General features: G+C 40.4%; 1 protein-coding gene across 5 annotated transcripts in view; it reads right to left on the reverse strand.

Moving 5' to 3' along the window:
* Positions 1-1,099: 1,099 nt before the first annotated feature.
* EYA2 (EYA transcriptional coactivator and phosphatase 2) overlaps positions 1,100-21,611 on the reverse strand; it is a 169,545-nt gene continuing 149,033 nt past the window's right edge. For all 5 annotated transcript variants that reach the window (XM_070744678.1, XM_070744677.1, XM_070744676.1 and 2 more), the window contains exons 11-16: positions 17,424-17,482; positions 15,314-15,474; positions 11,264-11,378; positions 10,569-10,690; positions 8,932-9,032; positions 1,100-1,922 (exon numbers count right to left, since the gene is read on the reverse strand). In XM_070744678.1, the coding sequence (XP_070600779.1) occupies positions 1,842-1,922; positions 8,932-9,032; positions 10,569-10,690; positions 11,264-11,378; positions 15,314-15,474; positions 17,424-17,482 (639 nt within the window). In that variant the 3' untranslated portion in view covers positions 1,100-1,841. The remainder of the gene's footprint in view (positions 1,923-8,931; positions 9,033-10,568; positions 10,691-11,263; positions 11,379-15,313; positions 15,475-17,423; positions 17,483-21,611) is intronic.

Here is a 21,611-nt window from a genome sequence, read left to right on the forward strand (position 1 = left end):
GCTCGTACATTCTTGCGGGGCCAGTGCGATTTCGCTGCTGCACCTGTGGAGGTAGCAAAATCATGCACAGAGCTGCAGGTGCGCCCATGTTTCAGCATGCACAGAAGCAAAAAAACCTTGCCAAAACACGGACGCACCTGTGACTCCGTGCGTGATTTTGCTACTTTCACAGGTGCAGCAGCAAATTCGCGCTGGCCCCGCGAGAACTTATGAGCCACGGCGGTGAGCGTAATTTAGAGTTTTGGCTCGTAGCCCACTGCTGGCAGAAGTGTCCCGGGTAGGTGGGAGGAGCCTCCCATCACTGGGGCTCCAGGTTCTTAGAACCAGGCGCAACCCACCGCTGGTGTACATCCCCACTTGTGCAAGGAATGGGCAAGCACGTCCACTGCTAATGCAAATAGGGCTGTGTGGATGCCTTTGTATGCTGTCCACTCATCCACTCTCCTCTCCTGCCGGTTTGCAAAGCCAGAAAGGCTGGGGAATCAGCACTAGATGAATTTTGTTTATAGAATTCCTGAAAGTATGGGACCTTTCTCAAGATCTAAATGCTAGCGCAGTGATGGCGAACCTATGGCACAGGTGCCACAGGTGGCGTGCGGAGCCATATCTGCTGGCACACGATTTTTGGCTTGCACAGAAGCTTTGGGAGGGCGTTTTTGGCTTCCAGAGAGCCTCTGGAGGGGATGGGGAAGGGTGCTTTTACCCTCCCCCAGCTCCAGGGAAGTCTTTGGAGCCTGGAGAGGGCAAAACACGAGCTTACTGGGCCCATCAGAAAATGGGGAACAGCCCGTTTCTGGCCTCCAGAGGACCTTCGAGGAACAGGTGCAGCTGTTTTTGCCCTCCCCAGGCATTGAATTATGGGTGTGGGCACTCATGCATGAGCAATAGCATGTGTACACATTCTTTCAGGACCTGAAAAAGGGTTCGCCATCACTGTGCTAGAGATACTAAAACTCAAGCAACTCTAGACAAAGTTTGGCTTTAAAAGTGACATCATTGTTTAAACAATTATCAGCAAGACCTTCACAAGGATGGCTCCAGAGAGAAAAAACTCAGAAGGACAGCAAGGAATCCATGTCAAAAACTCAACATTCAGCTCTTATATTGTAAACATAGTTTTATTGCCATTCACTCACCACAAGGTAATTTCTCCTCTCAACCAAGAGAAAATCAAGGTGGTAGCCTATGTAGGCACGTGTGAAGACTACATGCCACTGTTCTCTATAACTAGCTCTACTTCTTAGACTGACCGTCCAAAATGTGCTCATTTCAAATGGACACTATTATGATTGTCCCTCAAAGTTCACCCTGGAGAAAAAAGATATTAAATTAGAAAGGGCTGAGTCCGTCCAGCCCAGTAGATACAAACACAAGCACTGAGCTTAACATTGGAGTAATAGTATTAGTTCATAAATTAAAAATACAAAAAACCCCCCACATCTATTTCAATGCTTTTTTTTTCCTCTTCAGAAACTGAATCAGATTGATAACTGTCCAGCCTGTATGCGTAGAAGCTCCATGTCATGTCTTCCCAACTTTTATCCATTTATTAAAGAAGGAAAAAAAACCCACTATCAAATAAACCCACACCTGGTGTTCTGCACGCCTGGAAGATATGTACAAGGCAAAAGTTCCATTCAGTTTAAGCATCCAGTTTTTTCAGTAATTTCAATGCTTTTCCTCTGTTTTTTTTCATTAAAAAGGAAGCGAATATTCTGAGCTTCTGATGTAGGTTCTTTCGTTGGAAGGTTCTCCGCTTGGGAAATGGAGAACATAAAATGTCAATAAAATATATATCATCTTCAGGGGTCAGAAAGCCGCTGCAGACACATCTGAATTTGCTACAAATATTCTAGCTCAAGCGCGTGCCGTAGGGCCTCGAGATCAGCGTGGCAGGAGATCCTCCAGAAAGGCATGTTGTGCTAAAATGATGCATTTTAAAAAGAAAGAAAAAAGTTCAGAGGATGTTTTCGAACTTGTAGTCAAATTGTTATAATCTTAGAAATGCAACAATCAAACTTAAATCATGTAGACTTGTAAGGCAAGCCGAGAAATGGACAGAAAATAACAATGGACAAAGGAAATAAGACCAATTGTCATGACTACTTTAATCATCTATAAAAAGAATACAAAACTATTTTCTCAGGTCCCGTTCACATAGCATGTCCCTCGGTCATTTCGAAAATCTTTTCTCTATTGTGGAGCTCCATATGAAACAGGTCACATTGAAAAGGTTCTTACTACTATATATGCATCAGAGCTGCATTTTGGTACCTAAGACAAAAGAAATTAGAGAATTCTGATACTAAATTGCAAGTGGCTATCTTCTGGGGAAAAGGTAATACAGTGGTACCTCATGATACGAACTTAATTGGTTCCAGGAGGAGGTTCGTAAGGTGAAAGGTTCATAAGACGAAACAATGTTTCCCATAGGAATCAATGTAAAAGCAAATAATGCGTGCAAATCCTTCAGGAAAATCCCAAACTTTAGAAGGGAGGCGAACAGAGGGCAGGGAGGAGCAGCTAAAGGGGGCAGGTGGAAGAAGCAAGGCTAGGCTAAAGGGTGAGTGGGAAGGAAGAAAGGCAAGGGGGGGCGCCCCTCCCTTTTCTTTCTTCAAAAGACACTATTTCAGTGCCTCTGCAAGCACGCTGTTCTCTGCAAAGTCTTTCCCCCTCCAAGCCATCCCTCCCTTTTCTTTCTTCAAAAGACACCGTTTCAGTGCCTCTGCAAGCACGCTGTTCTCTGCAAAGTCTTTTCCCCTCCAAGCCACCCCTCCCTTTTCTTTCTTCAAAAGGCACCTTTTCAGTGCCTGCAAGCATGCTGTTCTCCTACTTTTGTTAATGCAAAGTCTTTCCCCCTCCAAGCCACCCCTCCCTTTTCTTTCTTCAAAAAAGGGGGGGAAAAGAAACCCCTTCATCCCAGCAGCAGCGGCTTGGGTTCGTAAGGTGAAAATAGTTCGGAAGAAGAGGCAAAAAAATCTTAAACACTGGGTTCGTATCTTGAAAAGTTTGTTAGAAGAGGCGTTCGTAAGATGAGGTACCACTGTATATTGTAATGTGGCTTTCTTTCTTTTTTTGTAGACTTGAGAAAGCCAAATGCAGAAGGACCAAACTTTTTTAACTTCAAAGAGAAAACTGTCCTAAATCTGTACACCAACATTTAATAATAGCAATAGCCCCGAGTTCGCGGAGAGGGGCGGCATACAAATCTAAATAATAAATAATAAATAAATAAATAAATAGCACTTAGACTTATATACCGCTTCACAGTGCTTTTTCACTCCTCTCTAAGCGGTTTACAGAATCAGCATATTGCCCCCAACAATCTGGGTCATCAGTTTACCCATCTCGGAAGGATGGAAGGCTGAGTCAACCTTGAGCCCGGTGAGATTCTAACTGCTAAATTGCAGGCATCCGGTAGGCAGCAGAAATAGCTTGCAGTACTGCATTCTAACCACTGTGCCTTCGTGGCTCTTTGTTCCAATTTATCTGGAAAACATTTGTCCTTCTTCTACTACAATTTCAAAATAAGCTACAGGGGACTAACTGGAGCCTATTATCAAAATACAGAACACTGGCAATCAACTCATTCATGTTTGTTTTCAGCTTTCAGTTTTCCTAAACAGGTACATTTTGTTTCACCTCTATTGCTACTCTGTTTTACCCAAAATAAGATATCTCCTGATAATAACCCCAGTCGGGCTTTTGAATGCATGGCAATAAGGCCAAACACTTATTTCAGGGTTCAAAAAAAAATAAGACAGGGTCTTATTTTTGGGGAAACATGGTAGGTAGATAAATCACAAACCATTTATTCTTATTTATTATTCTTATTTATTGGATTTGTATGCTGCCCCTCTCCGTAGACTCGGGGCAGCTAACAACAATGATAAAAACAGCATGTAACAATCCAATACTAAAACAACTAAAAACCCTTATTATAAAACCAAACATACACACAAACATACCATGCATAAATTGTAATGGCCTAGGGGGAAGGAATATCTCAACTCCCCCATGCCTGGCGGTATAAGTGAGTCTTGAGTAGTTTACGAAAGACAGGGAGATTGCATGTGTAGATCTAAGTATATATTAGCTTTGTCCTGTTCTCTTGTTTATCGTGGATGTTACGTTCCAGGACCACCCGCAATAAATGAAAATCGCTGAAGTAAGGACAATAAAGCGACATTCTGGGCAGGGGGTTTCCCGCTTCCTCCCAAAGTCCCAGGTGGGCCGGGCTTTGGCTCATGCTATTGCAAGCCCCAAGATAGGGGCCCATGGGAGTTGGAGTCTGGCACAACTGAAGCAATGAGGGGGAGACCATGGGATTACGAGTCCGCCTAAGTACACTTCGTGTTTTCCCCAAAGACAGGCAAGAGAGAAGGTGCCTCTCTCCCGCTAACTGCGCAATGCCCTTGGCTGCCGCAGCCGCCTCCTTGAAAGCGCTCAGAGATCCGGAGGGGAAGAAAGGAGATGCCCACCTTGCTTCCACTCGTCCAGTCCAGAGCAGAAAAGCTGCCGAGGCAGAGGATGGTGAGCCTTCCGCTTCCCTCTTGGCTCCACCATAGCCTCCCGACCTCTGGGCAGCCCCAGAATCCTGACCGCCAAGGCCTCCCCCCGCCCAGCCACTCACCCACAGTGGAACCCCACCGCTGGCTCCGGCAGACACCGCAAGTCCCTGACCATGCATGCATACATCTCAAGCCTTTTTCCTCCCTTCAGGACCGGCACGGTCTTCTTAAAAACCTGCGATGTACCGAGTCCGTAAAAGGTGAACCGCGAAGTGGTGAGGGAACACTGTATGCATGTTGCATAGAGGTAAACACCAGCCCTCCCTAACCCAATGTCTTCTTGAGGCACTGGGTTTACAGAATCCAGGGTTCATAACTGAATTTTGGTAGTAACAATCTTAACACACGTGATCAACAGCAAGTTGAAAAATACTAGCCTAGAATCTCCAGTTGTTGTAGTCTGGCTCTTTATTATGCAAGCGCCATTTGATGCAGACTTACATTATCCACATTTTAAAAGATGAAGGAATTTATTATCTCAGGACAATTCAAAACTGAATTTTGTGTCCATTTCAGCAGTGGATGCACCATAGCAAGCTGAAATCCAGCCTAGGCATGACTAAACCGCAAAATGTTGATGTCAATTAATCATTTTGTTCTTGTTCTTTGACCAGAGCTGCTATTGCATAACAATAAATAAATAATAATTCATAAAAAGTGGGAAACTGATTAGCGAGACAGAAAGCAGACTGTTCCACTAAGAACTGAGGAAAATCAAAACTCTGTTCAGGTATGTGGGTCTCTGATGTAGGTGGGTGGCGAGAAAGGAAATACGGTGTTCCCTCGATTTTCGCGGGGGATGCGTTCCAAGACCGCCCGCAAAAGTTGAATTTCCGCGAAGTAGAGATGAGGAAGTAAATACACCATTTTTGGCTGTGGACAATATCACAAGCCATCCCTTAACACTTTAAACTCCTAAATTACCATTTCCCATTCCTTTAACAACCATTTACTCATCATTATTACTGGTACTCACCATTGAATAAGACACTTAGTGATCCTGATATTTATAAACATAATTATTTATTAACAATAATTATTTTTTTTGTTATTTATTTGCAAAAATTATTAGTTTGGTGATGACATATGATGTCATTGGGCAGGAAAAACCATGGTATAGAAAAAAACTCGCGAAGTATTTTTCAATTAATATTTTTTGAAAAACCGTGGTATAGGCTATTCGCAAAGTTTGAACCCGCGAAAATTGAGGGAACACTGTAGTTTCATATAATCGGTTGGATGAAGCTGATGGGTGATAGCACAAAATAAATGATTAGAAAACAGCTTTTGCTCAAAAGAAAGAGTGTCAATCTCATCCATACATTCATCTGCTGTTTCTATGTGGCTCCATTGCCATTTAAAGTATCTATACTGCTCAAAATAAATAAATAAAGGGAACACTCAAATAACACATCCTAGATCTGAATGAATGAAATATTCTCATTGAACGCTTTGTTCTGTACAAAGTTAAATATGCACAACAGCCTGTGAAATTGATTGTCAATCAGTGTTGCTTCCTAAGTGGACAGTTTGATTTCACAGAAGTTTGATTTACTTGGAGTTATATTCTGTTCCCTTTATTTTTTTTTGAGCAGTGTATTTTAATTTCTCTAAAGAGAGGAGATGTCGGCAGTTCAGCCACACCTGCTACTTAGTTGCTATCAATTTATCATGTGGGCGACAGGTGAAGAGAAATGACTCACTCAGGCTGAGATACCATCAGCGCTGCTGGGGAGGCAGTGAAAGGTGCACCCCTTCCCATGGGCTTCTTATAAAGCTCAGGTGTGTAGCCACCGTGCTAATGATCATTATCAATCAAAGGCCCTGACAGATCCAGCGAAAAATGCTTTCCTGTTAATGGGGAGGAGGCTTTAAAGCCGGCAACACCAGCTAAAGGGCCTCTTGGAGCAGACTTGCAAAAAGTATTGCTTAACTCTTCTGTTAAGGCCTGGTGGCCTTTGATGTAATCATGTGCACTGACCCAGTTGCTTTTTGAAGTCCACAGAAGGCCTCACTCTTATCATCCCTTCACTTTTCGGTCTCTCCATTGTAGACCTTCTTTCAAACTCTTGGTAAATCACCACGTTTGCTCGAGAAAGGTCCAGTTTGTAAAATACAGTCATGGCTAAAGAAAGAAAACTGCTGAATAGTGGGGAAAAGTGAAATCCACACCTTCTTGTTTAGGAAAGGATACAAGTGTTTGGTGCAGAGTTTTGAAATGCTATAGAGCTGTGGATCATTAGACTACCAAAGGCCTGTCCTGAGCTCTTAGTCTCATAACAATATAGAGAAGGGCTGAAATTGGGGGAGGAATAGAAAAGCTTAATTGCTCTTTCCTTTTTCGCTATAAATCTATCTATCTATCTATCTATCTATCTATCTATCTATCTATCTATCTATCTATCTCTACCTACCTATTTACCTACCTACCTACCTACCTATCATAGAAACATAGAAGACTGATGGCAGAAAAAGATCTCACGGTCCATCTAGTCTGCCCTTATACTATTTCCTGTATTTTATCTTAGGATGGATATATGTTTATGTCAGGCATGTTTAAATTCAGTTACTGTGGATTTACCAACCACATTTGCTGGAAGTTTGTTCTATCTATCTATCTATCTATCTATCTATCTATCTATCTATCTATCTATCTATCTATCTATCTATCTATCTATCTATCCATCCATCCATCCATCCATCTATGTCTTATGAGAGGGGTGGCATAAAAATCTAATAAATAATAATAATAATAATAATAATAATAATATCTATCTATCTATCTATCTATCTATCTATCTATCTATCTATCTATCTATCTATCTATCTATCTATCTATCTACCTACCTACTGTATCCATCCATCCATCCATCCATCCATCCATCCATCCATCCATCCATCCATCCATCCATCCATCTATCTATTTATTTGAGTTGGAAGGACCCTTGTAAGTCATCTAGTCCAACCCCCTGCTCATCCCTACACCATTTTGGACAAATGGCAGTCCAGTCTCCCTTTGAAAATCTCAGGTATTGGAGTGCTCACAACCTTCTCAGGCAAGCTGTTTCACTGATTGATCGCTCTCACAGTCAGAACATTCTTCCATATTTCCAGGTTGAATTTTCCTTTGGTCAGCTTACATCTATTATTCCTTGTCTGGCCTTCTGGTGTTTTGGAAAACAACCTGACCCCCTCTTCCTTATGGCAGCCCTCAAATATTGGAACACTGCTACCATGTCTCCCCTTGTCCTTCTCTTCGCCAGACTGGCCATGGTCAGTTCCTGCAACCTCTCTTCCTATGTTTTAGTTTCCAGTCCCCTTATTTCTGCTCTGGTTATCTCAAACTATTTACCAGAGCTTACAAAACTTTTGCCAGACCGATCCTAGATTACAGCTCATCTGTTTGGAACCCTACCGCATCTCAGACATTAACACCCTTGAAAATGTCCAGAGATACTTCACCAGAAGAGCCCTGCATTCCTCCTCCCGTAACAGAATACCGTACGAAACTAGATTTAGAATCCTGGCCCTAGAAAACTTAGAACTAAGACGCCTTAAACATGAAATGAACTGAATCAACTAAAGTCCAACAGTATCAATTTTCTTCCAGTTTTCTATCCAGCACTTCAGTAGTGATCGAAATCTTCCTTTCTGTATTGTTTGCCTGTTATTTCCCTTTCTAGCATTTTAAAACATTAGAAGATCAGATCTTGGACCTCCATCATGCTGTTCAACTATGTGTTCCACTGATACTCTGACTCTAATCCAACATTATCTGGGGGTTTTTTTGTGGAAATTGCTGCCAACCATGGATGGATATTTATATTTTTGTTATATAGCTTTTTTGTGCATGTATATAAGTGTGTTTTATTACACAAATCCGGTCTCATTTGTTATTTTTCAGTTACTGCACATGTTTAAAAAACGGAAGAAAATGATACATACTAGAGAAAACTAATGTCTTATGAAATTACTTTGCTAGCTTCCATTTCATGACGTTGTATCTAATTCTACTTCCCACTTGCTTTTAGAAATGTAATCATGCAGTAGAAATGAGCAAGGACAGGTTATGATACAGATCTTGCTCCTTATTATGCATTCAACAATAGTGCTGTTAATCAAGAGTAGTATCTGTAATGAATAAAAATTTGTTGGAAAGATTTCCATAACTGCCAAGGGAAATAAAAGCAGGCTATACAGTATAAAATTGGTTAGAATACTTTATTGGATTTTAAAACTTGAAAACTTGAATACAGTACTTCCAAATGCCACAGAATGGAAGGGATTTTTGTCTTATTTCAAGTACTTTATTCTTTATTTTTAAAAAAATTTAATTGGCTTTCTAAGTAGGAAACTATACCTTTTTGGCCCCTTGTTCCTCTTCAGCACCATCTCCTATTACAATGTACACAGCTTTCCGCCCAAACCTCTGCATTATCCTTTCAAAACAGCTTTCTTTCCCTGTGTAGGAAACGACAAGCATTAATAAGTGGAACTCATTACCGGATTCCGTAGTGTCATCCCCAAACCCCCAACACTTTACCCTTAGATTATCTACGGTTGACCTATCCAGATTCCTAAGAGGTCAGTAAGGGGCGAGTACAAGTGCACTAGAGTGTCTTCCATCCCCTGTCCTATTGCTCTCCTATATCTCCTCCTCCTTTCTTCTATTCCTATATCTCTTCTTCTATTCTTCCATTGATATGTTCTATTACCATATCTTCTTTTCTATTATTTCTTAGATATATTTTACTATGAGTATCTCCTCTATAACCTTCATCATGCATTTTACTATGTGTATATAGATATATACCCACTAAAACCCTCATTGTGTATTGGACAAAATAAATAAATAAAATAAATATCTTTGCAATAGAACTGCAAACTGCTTTAATTTCTAAAGCTAACCCTTGATTCTATTTCATTGATGATTGATTGATTGATTGATTGACTCATTCGTTCAATATATATCAGCTTTTCTACTCTGACAAAAAGAGCTAGTTTAGTCTAGGAGTTAAGAAACCAAAAATCCATGAGTTCAAGTCCCTCCCTCCTAGCCGTGAAATCCAGCCGAGTAATTTGGGGTCAGTTTCTCTCAACCCAACCCATCTCAAATGATTGTTTGTGTAGGGAAAGAAGAAGGACATAGGTATGTTGGATATGTTTGTTGTCTTAAGTTATTTGTAAAAATAATAAAGGCAGGGACCGGGGTACAAATAAAATAAGTAAATAGGTTTTTAAGGCAACTGTTTGCTCTCTCCATTAGTTTCTAGGGATCCAGCTATTTATTTTTATTGCCCCAAGATATGAGATCCCATATATTTCTATATTAAAATACAAATGGAAATGAGAGGAAGAAGAGATAGATATTTCTTGTGAAAGAAGGTTTATATAAATTGGAACAACCTACCATCCAATTATTTGCTAACTAACCAACCAAACTGCATTACTTATTGTTACTCGTATCCTCATCTAAAATAAGAACAATTAACCATGCCACATTATTTACCACTGACTGATATATTATCTATATAGATTTTTTTTATTTTGTGTTAAGACTGAGTAACAGGGGTGGATTCCTCCCAGTTTGGAGCAGTTCGGCTAAACCAGTATTGGAGAAGTATTGGAGAAGCTGTTGGTAGGATTCACTATCCATTCTTGTTCTTTATTTCCTTTGTTAATGTACTCTATTTTTTATTTTATTTGGTTTTTTTGTACAGCACACAGAATCAATTTGGATTCAAAGCTTTCAGTATTCAAGGTTGAACATATCAAGCTCTATCATAGGCTTTCCGATCCCTGGTCATTCCCATTGCCTGTCTTTGAACCAGTAATACCAGAATTGGTTGTAGTACCCGAGGTGGGATTTGAATTATGCAAAAGAGAATGGATGTTATTGTTCCTATCATTTTAAAATCAAATTACTATTGACAGTCCAATGTTAAACATTAATAAAACAATCGTTACAAACCTGCAGTTTTCCCAGATTGTTCTTACCTGTCTTGGTTGCACTATAAATATTTTCAATGGGGAAGACGACACCTAGTCCATATAACAGAACTTTTGCAAGTGCTGGGATAAGCTGAGTTGTAGTCACCAAAACATTTACACAGTTAGGCCTACAGGATAGAAAGCAGCATCAAAAAGTAAGTTACAGTAGGCCTTTTCCTTTCTGGAAAAAACTTTTTTTAACCTTATATTAATCTGGAAACAGTATGTAAGCTTTGCCAACAAGTCCCATGAAGTTAGTGATTAACACAGTTAGTAGTGACTAAATTTTCAATGTTTTTTCTCTCTGTATGTAATTCGTTAGAACTAAGACTAGTCCACACGTGAAATATGTCACACACAATAAGGCAGAAGTCTCAAAACTTGGCAACTTTAAGACTTGTGGACTTCAACTCCCAGCATAGCTGGCTGGAAAATTCTGGGAGTTGAAGTCCGCAAGTCTTAAAGTTGCCAAGTTTGGAGACCACTGCAATAAATGATGTAAAACTTCAATAGCATGTTCCTGTTGGAGTAGCCAATTTCTGGAAAGTGGAAAGGAACGAGCCAGGAATGGGACCTTTGGAACTAGTTCCTCCACCCATAAATTTGGATGAAGATGTCCTTGAAATTAACATGTCTTTGGAGAAGACAAGAGAGAAATAAAACATTTGCAGCCTGGGAACAACCTGTTAAGTCACTCTTACCGGGAATGTATCAAATCCAACGCTTTCAAAGCATGTGTTAGCCAGAGATCAGTGAGTGCTTCCAGTTCTGCTCTTAACTGCAGCCAACTTTCCCTCTTAGGAGCTCCTATTAAACCTACAAAGGAAGCAATATGTGTAGTTAGTTCCATGGGAAGACTCAGTACCTGGAATCCCTTCTACATGGTTTCTCCAAAGCCTGGAATCACAGGTTGCAACGAACCGGAAAACATGAGCACAAAAGGAAAGGACTTAGTCATCCAATCATAATAATGTTAAAATTAAAACAGGCTAAAAATAAAAAATATTTCAAGAGTAATATAGTAAGAGAAATTAAAAATGATTAGAGGAAGAACATTTCTGTCTGCAATAACCACATTGAAGGTGATATGCTGAAGTCCCACGATGGCACTGATATAAGAGAGGAAGCAAGAATTACATCTATATATGCATACTCATGCTTGATAACATACATATATAGTTTGAAATGACCTTAGTCCAACCACTGGTTGAGTGCAGGATTTGTTAGACTAGCTGACAGATGACCATCTAGCAAAACAGGACTCACAGTTAAATGTGGCTGTCTCTTTTACTGTATTGAACTGGATACTTCCTCAAGTTAAGGCTGAATCTCCTTTTTTGTTTGCTTTAACAAAAAAATGGTCTGTTCTTTGGGGCAACAGAGAATAAGACCCTTCCCTTTTTTATGTGACAAGTCTTAAGACATCTGGAGTTTCCAGTCACAATTCAAAGTGTTGGTTATGACCTATAAAGCCCTTCATGGCACCAGACCAGAATATCTTCGGGACCGCCTTCTGCCGCACGAATCCCAGCGACCGGTTAGGTCCCACAGAGTCGGCCTTCTTCGGGTCCCGTCGACTAAACAATGTCGTCTGGCGGGACACAGGTGAAGAGCCTTCTCTGTGGTGGCTCCGACCCTCTGGAACCAGCTCCCCCCTGAGATTAGGATTGCCCCCACCCTCCCTGCCTTTCGTAAACTCCTTAAAACCCACCTCTGCCATCAGGCATGGGGGAACTAAAACATCTCCCCCTTGCCCATGTTGTTTTGCCGTTTGATTGATTGACTGTGTGCCTGTTTTTAATATATATTGGGATTGTTTTATGAATTTCTTAACTTAAAATTGTAATTGGATTGGTGGGCATTGGATTTGTTACTATGTACTGTTTTTACTATTGTTGTGAGCCGCCCCGAGTTTGCGGAGAGGAGCGGCATATAAATCCAATAAATCTAATCTAATCAAATCTATCATATTTTGTCTCAGTTGTCTTTTCTGTAGACTAAACATTACCCAGATCAGAGGTCTCCAAACTTGGCAACTTTAAGATGTGTGGACTTCAACTCCCAGAGTTTTGCTGGCTGAGGAACTCTAACCATTGAAGTCCACAAGTCTTAAAGTTGGCAAGGTTGGAGACCCCTGAACCAGATCATTTAACCATCTCATAGCACTTGCTTTCCAGATCCTTCACTTCCTCTGAAATTGCTCCATTTAGTAACCACCCATGGTGCCAGAACTGGCCACAGTACTGCAAGTGAGATTTCTCCAAGGCAAAACAAAATGGAATAATTACTTCGCAATATGCATTCTATGATACTGTTAATGTAACCCAAGACAGTTTTTGCCAAGAATATGATTGGTGGGAACTTTTTGCCACCAGAAGTGTTAGTATGAAACTGTTAATGCAATGTTTTGTTTAATATACTGGCGGATAACTAAAAAAAGATGATTTAAGTTTGATAGTTGTTGTTGTTGTTATTGTTATTGTTGTTGTTATTTTTATTATTATTATTATTATTATTATTATTATTATTATTATTATTAATTGGATTTGTATGCCGCCCCTCTCCGCAGACTCGGGGCGGCTAACAACAATGATAAAAAACAGCATGTAACAATCCAATTAATAAAACAACTAAAAACCCTTATTATAAAACCAAACATACACACAAACATACCATGCATAACTTTTAATGGCCTAGGGGGAAGGAATATCTTAACTCCCCCATGCCTGGCGATAAAGGTGGGTCTTGAGTAATTTGCGAAAGACAAGACGGGTGGGGGCCTTTCTAATCTCTGGGGGGGAGTTGATTCCAGAGGACCGGGGCTGCCACAGAGAAGGCTCTTCCCCTTGGGCCCACCAAACAACATTGTTTGGTTGATGGGACCCGGAGAAGGCCAACTCTGTGGGACCTTATCGGCCGCTGGGATTCGTGCGGTAGAAGGTGGTTCCGGATGTATTCTGGCCCAATGCCATGTAGGGCTTTAAAGGTCATTACCAACACTTTGAATTGTGACCGGAAACCGATCGTCAGCCAGTGCAGGCCACGGAGTGTTGCAGAAACGTGGGCGAATCTAGGGAGCCCCACGATGGCTCTCGCGGCCGCATTCTGCACGATCTGAAGTTTCCGAACACTTTTCAAAGGTAGCCCCATGTAGAGAGCGTTGCAGTAAACCTTGAGGTGATGAGGGCATGAGTGACTGTGAGCAATGACTCCCTGTCCAAATAAGGCCGCAACTGGTGCACCAGGTGAACCTGGGCAAACGCCCTCCTCGCCACAGCCGAAAGATGATGTTCCAATGTCAGCTATGGATCGAGGAGGACGCCCAAGTTGCGAACCCTCTCTGAGGGGGTCAGTAGTCCCCCCCCCCAGGGTAATGGACGGACAGATGGAATTGTCCTTGGGAGGCAAGACCCACAGCCACTCTGTCTTGTCTGGGTTGAGTTTGAGTTTGTAATATTTAATTATTTAATTTTGATATGATTTTATCTGTTTGTTGCTGTTATCTTTTAAGATTGAAGCAGTTTACATTTTTTATATTTATATTTATAATAATATCAATGAAAATTGGTGGGTGTTTAAATCTTACACAGAGAGGTTTATCCATATTTTTAATTGGGACGTTAGGAACTAGTTCATATATGGTGTTTAATCATGTTCAGTGAACTTATCCAGTATATTAAATAGCCCAAGCAGCAGGGTTGAAATGCAACAGGTTCTAACAGGTTCTGGAGAACCGGTAGTAGAAATTTTGAGTAGTTGGAAGAACTGGTAGCGGAAATTTTGAATAGTTGGAGAACTGGCAAATACCACCTCTGACTGGCCCCAGAATGGGGAGGGAATGGGGATTTTGCAATATCCTTCCCCTGGAGTGCAGTGGGAATGGAGATTTTGCAGTATCCTTCCCCTGCCACACCCACCAAACCATGCCCATCAAGCCACACTACGCCCACCAAGCGGTAGAAATGGTAGTAAAAAAAATTTGGATTTCACCACTGCCAAGTAATCTGCTGGTCAATCAAAACTTCATAGTGTTTCTCAAGACACAAAATATCTCCATTTTCAATTTATTTATTTTATTTTATTATTTATTTATTTATTGGATTTGTATGCCGCCCTTCTCTGTGGACTCGGGGCGGCTAACAACAGTGGTAAAAACAGCATGTATAAATCCAGTACTACAACAGCTAAAAACCCTTGTTATAAAACCAATCATACATACAAACATACCATGCATAAATTGCAGAAGTCTAGGGGGAAAGAATATCTCAGTTCACCCTTGCCTGACGGCAGAGGTGGGTTTTGAGGAGCTTACGAAAGGCAAGGAGGGTGGGGGCTATTCTAATCTCTGGGGGGAGTTGGTTCCAGGGCCCCGCCAAATGACATTGTTTAGTTGACGGGACCCGGAGAAGGCCCACTCTGTGGGACCTAACTGGTCACTGGGATTCGTGCGGCAGAAGGTGGTCCCGGAGATAATCTGGCCCGGTGCCAGATTACAATAAAAGGTAGAATAGAGAGTTGTGAGCCTTTTGTTTCAATCACCAAATATTCAAACCACAGAAAGCTTGATAAAAATCCACAGATTCTAAATGAATCACAGGAAAGGTAGAAATTCATAAAACATTTTCTCTCCTTTGATGTTTCCATCTCTCTCTAAATCACATAGTGTTCTTTGATTTGCGCTAAAGAACAGGGAAGCAGGTTCCTAGGGAGACAAGAAGCTGACTTCCCCGATGGGTTGGGGAGACACTTACCACCAACATTGTTTTTGTAGGTGTTGTAGAGCTCTTTCACCCTCCGGTAGCGGAATGCTAATTTCCTCATCCAATCAACTCCCCCGTGAACTCCGGAGCCCAGACAAAGATTTGCTCCAGTGTTTGAACTGTGAAAACCATCTGCTGAGAAATTATATGTGCTGTGGCAAAGGAAGGAAGAGAAGGAGAAGAAGTGAAAACAATAATCTAATTTTCCATTAGGATTGAGAAACTAGCAGAGACAAATGAAACATAGAAACATAGAAGACTGACGGCAGAAAAAGACTTCATGGTCCATCTAGTCTGCCCTTATACTATTTCCTGTATTTTATCTTACAATGGATATATGTTTATCCCAGGCATGTTTAAATTCAGTTACTGTGGATTTACCAACCACGTCTGCTGGAAGTTTGTTCCAAGGATCTACTACTCTTTCAGTAAAATAATATTTTCTCATGTTGCCTTTGATCATTCCCCCAACTAACTTCAGATTGTGTCCCCTTGTTCTTGTGTTCACTTTCCTATTAAAAACACTTCCCTCCTGAACCTTATTTAACCCTTTAACGTATTTAAATGTTTCAATCATGTCCCCCCTTTAACCTTCTGTCCTCCAGAGTCCAGACTATACAGATTGAGTTCATTAAGTCTTTCCTGATACGTTTTATGCTTAAGACCTTCCACCATTCTTGTAGCCCGTCTTTGGACTCGTTCAATTTTGTCAATATCTTTTTGTAGGTGAGGTCTCCAGAACTGAACACAGTACTCCAAATGTGGTCTCACCAGCATTCTATATAGCGGTACCATAATCTCCATCTTCCTGCTTGTTATACCTCTAGCTATGCAGCCAAGCATCCTACTTGCTTTTCCTACCACCCCACCACAATGAAGAGAAATTAAGACACGTTGCAGGCTTCTGGCCAAGTTAAAGACAGAAAAAAGAGAAACTAGAAGAGAGAAAAGAGAGAGAAAAAAACCCTCATGCTGGTTTCCCCTTCTCAGTTCTCTCCTAGCTGTTCTGTCTTTGCCAATGATGTAGCTGCCACCCGATGTACCTTAATTCACTGCTGGTACAAGCCACTGAGGGGCCACCCGCGGAAGGGGATTCAGCTTCTGCACATGCATTTAGAAGCAAAATCTCGCATAAGGACACTTGCAAGTGCGAGATTTCGGTAATTTTTGTCGATTTCTTTGTTTCCGCGCATGTGCAGAAGCAAAAAGAGCCCCAAAATGGCCAAAATCTTATGTGTGCAAGCATCCTCGTGTAACATTTCACTTGGTACGCATGCGCAGCAGCAAAATCTCACACGGGAGTGTGCGAGAGTGCATCGGGGCCGCGCAAACTGCGCACACATCGCTGTTTTTACTAACTAATCGGCGATCCCAGTCGTACCGGCTGCGGCCCATTACTGGTACAAGGAATGAAATCTTCAGTAAGCTTCCAGAGTTGACAAAAAGAAACGTTAAGATTACGATTCCAGTTTATTAGTAAGTTGTTTTGTGCAAGGCCACTGAAAACTGTTGTTTAGCTCTTCAGCTTTTGAAAAATGAAAGGCTAGTCCCCATGCTGCTGCCTCTTCGATCCTATTTTTTTTTTAAAAAAAACATTCCCATTATATGACTTGCACTGACAATGAAAACAAATAGTCATTGTACTCAAATGTGATAAAAAACAAGTCACGTTTGACTCCAGCTAATTTTACGGAGATGTCTGAATACTTTACTGGGGAAGCAAAATGTAAGTGGTTTGCCATTGCCTTCTTCCAGAATTTTTTTAAAAAATAATTTTTCCAGTCTAGTTTGAAGCGCTGGCATTTCCTGATGGCCTCCTACCAGAACTAATCAGGTCTAATTCTGCTTAGCATTTCAAAATCTAGAGGATTAATTGAAATATAAGAGATATATCTATTTCGTTTCTGAACAAATTCCCTTTTGACCGCCTCTGGAAAACAATACAATTTCCCTATCATGATACAGAAATTCTATTATTCAAAAGCATAACAGATTTTCCAACATAGACATAAATATATGCCATGGTTTTTCTTCCTGACAGCAATATGTATTATTGAGTCTATTTATTTATACTTGATTCTTCAAGATTGGGATGTCTTACCTTAAATCTTGTCCGTTGTCATCTGATGATACATCATCTATGTGTATCTGGTCACAGTCCTGAAAATCATTTCAGAAACAGTGAGGAAACAAATACGACATGATAAAAAACAACTTTGTTGAGAAAATATTCCACAACAATTTCTGATCAATTACAGTAATCAGATTTCAAGCATCATTTCAGATTAAGCATTTCTGTAATCTTATATGGTAAAACTCGGTAATACAGTGTTCCCTCGATTTCCACGGGGGATGCGTTCCGAGACTGCCCGCGAAAGTTGAATTTCCGCGAAGTAGAGATGCGGAAGTAAATACACCATTTTTGGCTATGGACAGTATCACAAGCCATCCTTTAACACTTTAAACCCCTAAATTACCATTTCCCATTCCCTTAACAACCATTTACTCACCATTATTACTGGTACTCACCATTGAATAAGACACTTAGTGATCCTGATATTTATAAACATAATTATTTATTAACAATAATTATTTTTTTGTTATTTATTTGCAAAAATTATTAGTTTGGTGATGACATATAACATCATTGGGTGGGAAAAACCGTGGTATAGGAAAAAGACCCGTGAAGTATTTTTTAATTAATATTTTTTGAAAAACCGTGGTATAGGCTATTCGCGAAGTTCGAACCCGCGAAAATCGAGGGAACACTGTACTCGTAGACAATAAGTTCACTCATAGAACAGCTTATTCACGTAAGGTTCCCTTGTTTTCTATTCATTCCAGGCAATAAAGGGGCATAAAAATAAATAAAATAATTAAAAATAATAGCTCTATATAAATCACAGTTTTACAAGCCCAAGTTGAGTGGATCCACACAACATGCTAAAGAACTAAAATAGGGATAGGACAGATGTTATGATGCCAGAATTCCAAATTACCAGGCTATCAAGATCCTTACTCCCTCAATGAATATTCAAAGTTACAACAGTGCTGAAAAAGATTATTTATGACCCGTCCTTGAAATTGCAGCTATCACAGTATCCCCATAGCCACATGATTACAATTCAGACACTTAAATGAATTTATGATGGTTGTGACCTTCACAGGTGGCTTCTCACAAGCCAAATCAATGGGGAAGACTTCCAAAAGTTTCAAGTCATGGTCAGGTGATCTCAGACTTAATGACACTCAATGATTCATTTAACATCCTCAGTCAGAACTGATGAACTGACATTGTAAGTCAGGCACAATCATATGATTTCAGTTTATAATTGCATTTATTTATTTATTTATTCATTCATTCATTCATTCATTCATTCATTCATTTATTGGATTTGTATGCTGCCACCCTCCGTAGACTCGGGGCGGCTAACAACAATGATAAAAACAGCATATAACAATCCAATATTAAAATAACTAAAAAAACTCTTATTATAAAAACCAAACATACATACAGACATACCATGTGTAAATTGTAAAGGCCTAGGGGGAAAGAATATCTCAGTTCCCCCATGCCTGACGGCAGAGGTGGGTTTTAAGAAGTTTACGAAAGGCGAGGAGGGTGGGGGCAATTCTAATCTCTGGGGGGAGTTGGTTCCAAAGGGCCGGGGCAACCACAGAGAAGGCTCTTGCCCTGGGTCCCACCAAACGACATTGTTTAGTTGACGGGACCCGGAGAAGGCCCACTCTGTGGGACCTAACTGGTCGCTGGGATTCGTGCAGCAGAACGCGGTCCCTGATATAATCTGGTCTGGTGCCATGAAGGGCTTTATAGGTCATAACCAACACTTTGAATTGTGACCGGAAACTGATCGGCAACCAATGCAGACTGCGGAGTGTTGGTGTAACATGGGCATATTTGGGGAAGCCCAAGACTGCTCTCGCAGCCGCATTCTGCACAATCTGAAGTTTCCGAACACTTTTCAAAGGTAGCCCCATGTAGAGAGCATTGCAGTAGTCGAGCCTCGAGGTGATGAGGGCATGAGTGACTGTGAGCAGTGACTCCCGGTCCAAATAGGGCCGCAACTGGTGTAACAGGCGAACCTGGGCAAACGCCCCCCTCGCCACAGCTGAAAGATGTTTCTCTAATGTGAGCTGTGGATTGAGGAGGACGCCCAAGTTGCGGACCTTCTCTGAGGGGGGTCAATGACTCCCCCCCCAGGGTGATGGACAGACAGATAGAATTGTCCTTGGGAGGCAAAACCCACAGCCACTCCGTCTTATCAGGGTTGAGTTTGAGTCTGTTGACACCCATCCTTAACAACAGATCTGCCAGTTCTAAAAGCGATTGGTGAGTGAGGATTATACTATATATATGTACTATCTATGTGCACATGCATACAAATATAATTTTTCTTTCTGAAAAATCTTGTATTTTTACAGGTGCATCTTCTTCGATTTTCTTAGAAACATAAACTTAGAACATTCTCTACGTTAAAAATTCAGCATTCATTTTAGCTCTACTGTAAATAAAAACATTTTCGCTGCGGGAAAATCTGAAAATAGCAATTCCATACTGATTGTTATATTTATAGCTACTCCCTTCCTCAACCTTTTTTCAAGCTGCATATTAAGTCTGGGCTGACTGTACAAACATGGCCTGACAAAATGGAATTAAAAGCACTTTTGAGACAATTAAAAGCACATTTTGATAATCTTGCTCCTAGGCTTTCCAAAATGATAAAACCATTCACAACCATGCATTTGAGTTGTAAAAGCCACACTGGAACAATATTGTCGCAGCCCACTCAACTTCAATTGCTCTGAGCAGCACAGCTATGTCAGGGGAAAGGTATTTGAGGAAGATCTGCTTTTTTCATTTGTGAATGGACTGTTCACTAAACTAAAGTTTGACAACAGTAGTGATCACATTTCTGACTCAATAAAGTACCATGACACTTACTGAGACACTACCTCATAGTCCTCTGCTGACTGATACTATCATGTTACTGGGCAAAACGCAGCAAACCTGGACAAGGCAAGAATGAATGTACATCATAGTTTTATTCCATTACTCTGTTACCAGACTAATTTTTCATTCTTGCAGATTTTGCTTTTGAGACTTGTTGAGGAAGGCAGGAAGAAGTGAACATCTGGGTGATTGAATGTAAAGTTCAAGTTTTTCTCAAGTATAGAGCGGTAACTCAGGGTTCACATCTGTTAACTTTAATCAATATGCTAAGATCTTACACTGTGGAGTTCTAGGATTAGTGTATCTCATGCTGTCCACGTGGGCAGTTAAAATAAACATGGGCACGACTTGTGGTCTCCCGAACCATGTGTTATCTTGCCTTAATATTTAGACTTTTAGAGCATTTCATTGGGTAATCAAATGTGAACTAGTAAAAAGTAACTCTACAAGAGATTGCACATGCTCAGATGAACCATTGGGTTTTATCAATGAGAAGAAATAGGATAACAAAATTCAAACAAACAAACAGGTCCAAACCAACATTTTGAAAAAAGAAAACCATATAATTTCAGATTCATCTAAGAAGTATCACAACAGTATCAATTACAAATAGTAAATATTTTATTTGCTGGATAAATAATTTATTAGACTTGATAAAACATTAACCATATCTGCAGACACACACATATATTCCATTATATAATCTACTAAGGGATCTCTACTTAAGTTAATTTCCTAACATTATTTTGAGACTATTCTAATCCCAACGGATTCGAATTTAGATAAGTTTATTGCAGTCCAAAGACGGGCTACAAGAATGGTGGAAGGTCTTAAGCATAAAACGTATCAGGAAAGACTTAATGAACTCAATCTGTATAGTATGGAGGACAGAAGGAAAAGGGGGGACATGATCGAAACATTTAAATATATTAAAGGGTTAAATAAGGTCCAGGAGGGAAGTGTTTTTAATAGGAAAGTGAACACAAGAACAAGGGGACACAATCTGATCAAAAGCAACATGAGAAAATATTATTTTACTGAAAGAGTAGTAGATCCTTGGAACAAACTTCCAGCAGACGTGGTTGGTAAATCCACAGTAACTGAATTTAAACATGCCTGGAATAAACATATATCCATTGTAAGATAAAATACAGGAAATAGTACAAGGGCAGACTAGATGGACCATGAGGTCTTTTTCTGCCATCAGTCTTCTATGTTTCTATGTCATTAATCAGCAGAAATCCCAAAATATTAAATTTTCAGAGGAAAAAAGTTCTTTTAAAAATCTCTTAAAATTATGCCGTCAAAACAGATCAA

This window comes from Erythrolamprus reginae, chromosome 3 (assembly GCF_031021105.1).
Source record: "Erythrolamprus reginae isolate rEryReg1 chromosome 3, rEryReg1.hap1, whole genome shotgun sequence".
Taxonomy (NCBI): Eukaryota; Metazoa; Chordata; class Lepidosauria; order Squamata; family Dipsadidae; genus Erythrolamprus; species Erythrolamprus reginae.